General features: G+C 62.6%; 1 protein-coding gene across 1 annotated transcript in view; it reads right to left on the bottom strand.

Annotated features, from left to right (window-relative positions):
- Positions 1 to 5,015: 5,015 nt before the first annotated feature.
- The window catches only part of RAB22A (RAB22A, member RAS oncogene family), a 37,490-nt gene continuing 34,961 nt past the window's right edge, over positions 5,016 to 7,544 (bottom strand). The window contains exon 9 of the mRNA XM_004687069.2: positions 5,016 to 6,333. Coding sequence (XP_004687126.1) covers positions 6,236 to 6,333 — 98 coding nt within the window. The 3' untranslated portion in view covers positions 5,016 to 6,235. The remainder of the gene's footprint in view (positions 6,334 to 7,544) is intronic.

Here is a 7,544-nt window from a genome sequence, read left to right as displayed (position 1 = left end):
GCTGCGCCTTGACCCCCCGCGCCGGCAGGGAGGGCCCCGCCGGGTGGCCCCACCCGCCCACTTCCGAGGCGACAAAAACTCAGGGGCGAGGGCTGGTGCAGAGTCCCGCAGCCGAGAAAGGGGACGCGGGCCGGCCGGCCTCCGGCTCTCGGGCCCTCATGGGGGGCGTCGGCGGGAAGGCGCCCAGGGAGGCTGCGCTTCTGCAGGCATCGGGCGCCCCGGAGGGGTGCCAGGGTCAAAGTCAAAGTGAGGGGACGTCCTGGCCCCGCGAGAATGTGCCCAGATAACGGGGGCTGGCCTCCACGGACCCGACCCCGCTGTTCCTGCCTTGGCGGCCGGGGCCACCCGCCTCTGCCTTAGGGCTCCAGGGCCCCAGAGGGAGGCGCCGGGCAGGACAGGCAGGAGGCCGGAGGTCGCAGCACCGGCTAACCCGGCCAGCTGGCCGCGGCAGACGGAGCACGCCGCTCGGGTTCTCTGGTTTTCAAAAATCTTGAAATCTGTTTGGGAACAACACATGATGGGGAACACACAACAGATGGAAAGGCAGATACACGTACTTGTAAACAGCATTTTATTAACAAAATGGCCACACCCTTTGACAACAGGACACGTCTTGTGGTGATTTGGCCAGTTACACTCGAGGCAAGTTTGTCCCAGAGTACTCAAAGGAGAACACGAGTCTGAAGTGGGCCAAATCCACACACTGCTGCCAGGCTAAGTATAAAAAGAAAAATCAAAAGATGCAGTTTCCTTTTGTCTACAAACAACACAGACATCACACGGCTTAGAGACTCAGGTCCAGCCCAAGCTTAAGACCGCAAAAATAAAGTCTCAGACACCCACGCGAGCTCGCAGCCACCATGTCGACGTCCCGGCAGGCGGGCGGTAGGGTCGGGCGCGGAAGCCGTGGCCAGGGTCCGGGGCAGGAAGCAGCCTGCTGTGACCGTTCCCCTGACAGCTGCATGACACGAAGGCACAAGTGTCTCACCCTGGGAGCAGGTCTCGCGAGGGCAGGGCGTCTGGCTGGCAGGACAGCCGCGCCCACGAGGTCTAGGCTCGCGAGCGGCCTGGCTGCGGAACGGCAGGCTCGGACTCTGACACCCTGTGGCGGAAGGCCCTGCTAGGAGCTGAAGGCCGCCTGGCACCTCACCTAGCCCATAAGCAACAGCACAGAACACCGGGGCCGAGGGTCGTGCCGTGCCCAGCCGGGGCCGCCCTGCGGGCACCGAGGTGGCTGTGTTTGCCACGGTGGCTGCCCCAGCCCCGCCGAGGGGGCAGCCCCACCCTGCGGTCACTTAAGGCAGCGCGGGAGGGAGCGGGGTGTGCCCTGGGGCGGTGGCTGGGGCTGTGTGTCTTTAAGGGAGGGCTCCCCGCCCCCCACAAAATAAGAAGAGAACTAAGGCAAGAGGTCCGCTTCCATCAGGGAGCCAGTTCTTAAGAAGGCCCAAGGCGTGATGGGCAATTATGCGAGTGAGTCCCAGAGAGCCGGGAGGGGGAGCGAGGTGCGGAAGAAAGGGGCTCTCTTCCAGGGCAGGAAGGCGCCGTCTACACAATACAGCAAACGGCCTCACAACTGAGGCAATCAGTCGCCAGGCCAGAGGCGGCGGCTCTTTCCCCAGGGGGCGGCGACCAGCCACTCGGACACCCTGTGGCGCCCCTGCCCGCGAGAGGGGGCGTTCCGTGACCTGAGCCCTCCCTGGCCCGCGTGCGGGCCCTGCCCTCAGACACTGTCCGGGAAACTGGCCAGTGTGGAGGTAATGGAAGAGTGAACGGAGAAGTGGCTTCAGCTTCCCGCCGCGGAAGCGCCCGAGGAGAAGTCTGAGGCCCGCAGCTGAAGCTGCCGATTAGAGAGGGCTCCTTCAGGCCGCCGCTGGTCGCGGAGCCCCGCAGCGGGTCTGATTCTTGGCACTTGCACTCTGTCCGTGGAGAGCTACCCAGAGTGGTGCTGGCTTCCGTCAGAAAGCACTTCCATGAGGCACTGGGCACCAGCAGGTCTGGGCACCAACGAAGCCATTGTTGCTAACCTGGTCAGGCGACTGATTGCCTGCCGATGGCAGAGCCCGACCAGCTGTGGGGAGGACTCAATGCAACGAGAGGGAAAGGTGGGCGGCTTAAGGGTTTTTTTTTTTTTTCGTGAAATGTCTGAATGCTTTTTCTTTAAAGTCTAAAATACTCTGGTGTAGCTAGAACGGACGCCACTCGAGAAGGAAAGATGACAGGCGCCAGTCGCCCTGCGGCTCAGACCGTCAGCCAAGCGCCCACTGAGGCCGCTGCGGTCCTTCCAGGGCTGCAAACAGCCGTTTCCCAGACGCTGAGAGAACCCTGCAGGGCGAGCCGAGAAATCTGGGGATTCTCGGTCTGCTTCTTCACTTTCTTCTTCATGTCTAAGGAAGCGTCATTCTGACAGGGCCCTCGCTCACCTTTCAGGGCTCCTGAAAAATGTAATCACACCCTTCTAATGTTTTTTAGAGTTTCCATTTGCACATAAAACAGGAAAAATGCCCCGAATTCCATTCCTGTTTCTTGCAAATCGGACAATCAAACTGCCTGGGTTTCCATTACCGAAGTCAAGACAGGAACCGATGCTGCAGAAGCGGGTAGAGCTCCGGGTCCCGGGCCACCCCCCCTCCTTTCCTGATCATGTTTACCGCTGCACACACCTGTCACGCAGCGACTTTTAATCTCACTGCCAGAGTAAAAGCAAATCTCCTAAGCATCACCTTGAATTGTCCTCACATCTGTGTCAGACCGGCTCTCCGGATGGCAGAGCGCGCCGCCTTCACCCAGGGAGGCTGTTCCGGATCCCCCCGGCCGTGCCAGGAGGCAGACGCCCCCAGCCGGCGGCAGCACCCCGTCCCTTTCAGCGACGGAAAGTCAGGACGTGTTTACAGGTCCGCACTGCCTAGCCTCGCGCTGGCCTTCAGCCCTTACTGCAGCGAGGAGGGATACGGGCAGCTTCCCGAGCTGAGAGGAGAGCTGACGGGTCTGTGGGCCACCCTCCCCCAAGGGTTCGACAGCAGGTACCAGTAGAGGGCAGAGCAAAGGCACACGCAGGACCTCCCTCCACCTCGAAGGAAGGCTCTCACGATTCTACCGGCTCCTGCAGACAGCCGAGAGCGCGGGGACCTTTGCCTGACCTCACAGACACAGGGCCACGGACTGTGCTCTCAGTGTGGTCAGAAAAAACAAGTGAAAAGGTGTTGAAGAGCACGGACAGAATCCTCCTGAGCGCTCTCTGAGCAGCTCGTGCCTCTGCAAGGCCGGGCTCAGGCGCCAGCCGCACAGCGGCGGCTCGCACAGGCCTGCCCGGCTGGACACCACAGCGGCCCCTACAGAGCTGTGCGGAGGCTCTGGGCCCCTCGGCTCCAGGGCGGCCGTCACTGCACGCCCAGTCTGACTCAGAGGGCCTCCTGGGCCCGTGTTCTTCCTCGAGGACAGACGAGAGCTACACCCAAGACCGAGCAGTCCCAAGCGGAACGCCGTGCGCCTCTTCCCCTCACATGTTCCGAAGCGAGGGGAGCTGGCCCGACGCGGACCCGGCCCACGGAGCGCGGGCTCCGGCTGGCGGGCACTTTGGCGGCTGTGCTGACACTGTCCGGCTCTGTCCCGGCGGGGCGGAGTGGCAGGGGAGGGAGGCGCGCGAGGGGCCGGAGGCCCCAGTGCTTCTGAAAGAGCTTCCAGTGAAGGGCACTTAGGCGGACTCTTACTTTAAATCACCAGCTGATAGTTAATGCGTTCTCACAGAACCCCAGAACACGTGCGAGACAGGCAGGCACTGGGGCCGACGGCGCCCCAGGAGCCAGGCGCCGCCCCCCCTGACTCCCAGAAGGCCCTGCACCCTAAGGGGCTGGGCAGGGCTGCCGGGGCGACCGCGCCCTGGAGCCCTCGCCTCCCCTCGCGCCTCCCCTCGGAGCGAGAAACAGAGCGCGCGGCCACTGCTCGGCAGGCCCAGGCCCCAAAGGGGCTCCGAAGAGAACACCGCGGGGACAGTCCCATCCTCTGCGCGCCTCGGCACAGCGCGTCGGTGACGAGGCCTTTGCTCCGCTCTCGCCTAGTCTGGACGATGGGTGGAAACGTGGGGAGCCGCCGAGCGGGAGCCACAGGAGGGCAGCGGGCCTTTCTGAGACCGGCCCCGGACACACTGGAGCGGGGGAGCCGCACGCGCCCCACTCGGTGGTCCTGTGCTCAAGCCCGCGACGCAAACCCCACAGAACCGGCCTCTGCACGCCGACGGAGCAAGAAGTCGCCCTGAGAAGCTGCGTGAGAGGCAGCAGGGGCCGGCCGGGCTGACCCTGAAGCACGTGGCCCTGCAGCCCGAGCTGGGGCAGCCGGTGGCGGAGGGCACCCGCCTTCCCTCTGCGCCCCGAGGCTGTGAGGCGTCACACTGGCTGATGGGCTGGTGCAAGAGCCATGAGGGTCACCGATCAGCGTCTTCTCTAGGTGGGAGACAGGTCACACTAGCACCCACAGCTCTTGGGTAGGGAGTCAAGACACCTGTTTTTATTTTGTTGCCGTAGGGACAGAGGCCTGGGGAGCGGCCATCTCGGGACACCAGGGCAGTGGCCAGACGCCCTGACGGCTCGAATAGATCAAACATCTCTGTGGGAAGAGTCCCGCCCGCGGGGCCACCGCTGCCCACGAGCTGGCTGAGGGCGTGGAAGGGAGGAGGCTGGGCTGGAGCAGCCACGCGCTGTCCACAGGCCACGCCGCGGCTTCCACGAGCTGCAGCAGCGGCAGAAGCAATTTCAAAGGCTTAAGACAGACGCCTGGGAAGAGGGAATAGCTTTTCGCTTAATCTGTTAGAATCTTCCCATTAAAATCTATCCAGATTAAGAGGGGGCACACAGAAGCTACCGTTACTTTTAAAAGTTTCTACTGCTGGACTTAAGGACAGCTCTGAAAACACCACTTAGTTTGAAATTCAAGCTGCTTCACTGCCCAGGGATCGTGTGAGTTTCCTGCCCCACAATGCCCGGGTTGGAAGGGTGCCAAATTAGACCAGGAACAGATTCTCACCAACTTCACTTCAGTGCTTTATTTTCAGATTATATTAAAAACCTCCTTAGGCTCCCTGAGGGAAAAGACTGTCACCACTAGCCGAGGCAGGGACTGGACGGAGAGACAAGCTGGCCAGTAACAAGGAAAGCTCTCGGAGCAGTGTGTCTGAGGACGCCCTACAAGCTAAAGGGAACTCGCCACCCAGCGCAGGAAAGGGGCTGGAGCCGGCCGCCGGAGCAAGCCATCCCCCGAGGCAGGGAGGGCCAGCCAGGCTCGCCCGCAGGTCTCTGCCACGGTCCCGACGGGGGCAGAGGCGGGCTCGGGGCTCGGGCCGCGCACGCCCGGCTCCTCCGGGCCGGCGGAGCGTGGTGGGCTGCTGGAGTGACGGCTCGTTCCTGTACTTCCGTCAGTTATGGCCTCTAAGCAGTGGGCTCGTGAGAGCAGACGGCAGCTTACATACGCTAAGCAACAGGTAACTGTCCTTCCCACCGGAAGGTCCCGGGCAGGGGAGAGACGGCCAGCTGTCCACCACCCCTCTGCCTTCGCTCCCTTTCTTCTCTGGCAGGCCACCGCCGAGATGCTTAGACATATGCAGTCCGGCCTACTCTGGGCAGCGTCTCCGCCACCACCCTGCTCACAAGGGTGTCCGGAAGCTGCCAACAGCGGAAGGGGCGTCTGTGCGGCAGGTCAGGCCGCTGGGCACACTGGGCTTGGCCGCTGCCCCGCGGGGATGACGCGCTCACGGAAAGTGCCCAGGGTGGCGGGGAGGAGTCGTTTCCACCAGGCCCATCCGTGACCCGCTTCAAGCAATAACTGCCATCCCCCCACCCGTGACGGCCACCGCATTTTAAACGACACGATTCCCAGTAGCTGTGGTGATGGGACCAAGGAGGTGATCATCTCTTCACAAGGTCTTTTTTCCCTCAAGAACCATGAAAGTGCTAATTTTCCCTGTACACGTTACATGAAATCTTGATTACAAAACTACTCAACAATTTGGCCCTACCAGTCATACAGTCCCGCATTCCTTTCCCGCAAGGTCTGAAGCCGACGACGTCGTGCCCTCCTACGGCAGGGAGTCTTTACGTGACGCCAGTGTCCGGCTGACGCGTCACAGCCGCGGTCTTCCGAGGAAGCACAGCCGTCGATGTCTGTGGACCCCTTCTGCACAGAGAAGACCCGGACGGGCCCCGGCCCTCGGGCGCCCCGGGCCACCACTCGCCGCCGGGCCGGAGGGTCAGCAGCAGCCTCGCCGGGGCTCTGACGGCTGTCTGCGGAGCTTGAAGCCCTTGCCGCTGGACGGCGGGCTGGCATCCGTGGAGGGGATTCTCCGGCCTAGAGCAAGGGGAGAGGCGGGGAGGGGTTACCTTCCGACCCCGCTCTTGCACAGACACCACAGCTCTGCAGAGCAAGTGACAGGCTGCACGCAGACAAAGAGGGCTGAGCGCACCCGTGCCCCACACGTGAACAGGCGGCCAGGGGCCCCGTGGGGCATCGGTCGCAGTGCGGGCTTTCACACGGGCACATCACCCTTAACCTGGCTTCTGGAGGAGGCCATGCGTTTCCCCGCTAACACCCTGCTCCTGTTCCAGGCCTAACAGTCTTCCAAACAAGACTATGACAAGCCCTAGTGGAAGTTTAAGACAAGAAAAACGCACCACGTGGCGTGTGCCCACAGCGAAGCCTGCCGCCCCCTCGTCGGGGGCAGAAGCCCGTCGGGGCCGACGGCCCAGCACGCCTCCTGCTGCCCTGGCTGCTCCGCACCACCTGCCGGGGGCCACCCGCGCCCAAGTGGCACTGCGGCAGGTGCAGGGCCTGAGCCTTCCCCACTCCCTGGGTCGCGGATTACTTAGATGGCTTCCAATATTTCGATGTTATTAATGGCACAGAAACCACCTCTGTGAACTTGTGAGCGTGCAGGCTGAACCAGCACACGCGGAGGCGCTGGGTCACGCTATGCCCCCTGGGCACGTACACGACGCGGCCTGTGGCGGCAGAAACGCAAGGAGGACGTGCGATTAATGTGGGCAGATGCTGCCAACCTGCCCTGTGGAGTCCGAGCTGCTCTGGTCACCGACACGCATGAGGAAGAGCAGGTTTCGCCTTGCCGCTCTGGGGCGCAGAGCGCCAATTTCCAGAGAACTTCCCATCAGCCAGCCACGCGCCCAGCTGCTCTGGGCCGCTTCCGGTCAGAGGCTCCCCGACACCCTCCCTCTGCCAAGAGCCTCCAGCTGCCCACAGTCAGGGCCCCAGAGCACGCCCCTGGGTTTCCTTACGCAACAGAGTCCCTTAAATGGGCCCAGGGGCTTGGCGGGAGCAGCCCCATTTTCCCACCTTTGATTTCTAGTATCTGTTCAGCCTAACACCTGGCCCGAGGTATTCTGAAGACGTGGAAAAGCGAGCGCAAGCATCTCTCAGCATGACCAGGTGGAGAGCCTCTGGCTGCCTGGCAGTGGGGGTGGTGCGGTCACATATATGTGAAGGTTCCTTTCTAGATCTAAAACGTACACAGCACTGCAAGCCAGCTGAGCCTCAAGGACAGATAA

Source organism: Condylura cristata, unplaced genomic scaffold (assembly GCF_000260355.1).
Source record: "Condylura cristata isolate star-nosed mole 26May11 unplaced genomic scaffold, ConCri1.0 scaffold00022, whole genome shotgun sequence".
Classification (NCBI taxonomy): Eukaryota; Metazoa; Chordata; class Mammalia; order Eulipotyphla; family Talpidae; genus Condylura; species Condylura cristata.
The sequence above is the reverse complement of the archived record's forward strand: the minus strand, read 5'-3'. Positions and strand labels throughout refer to the sequence as shown.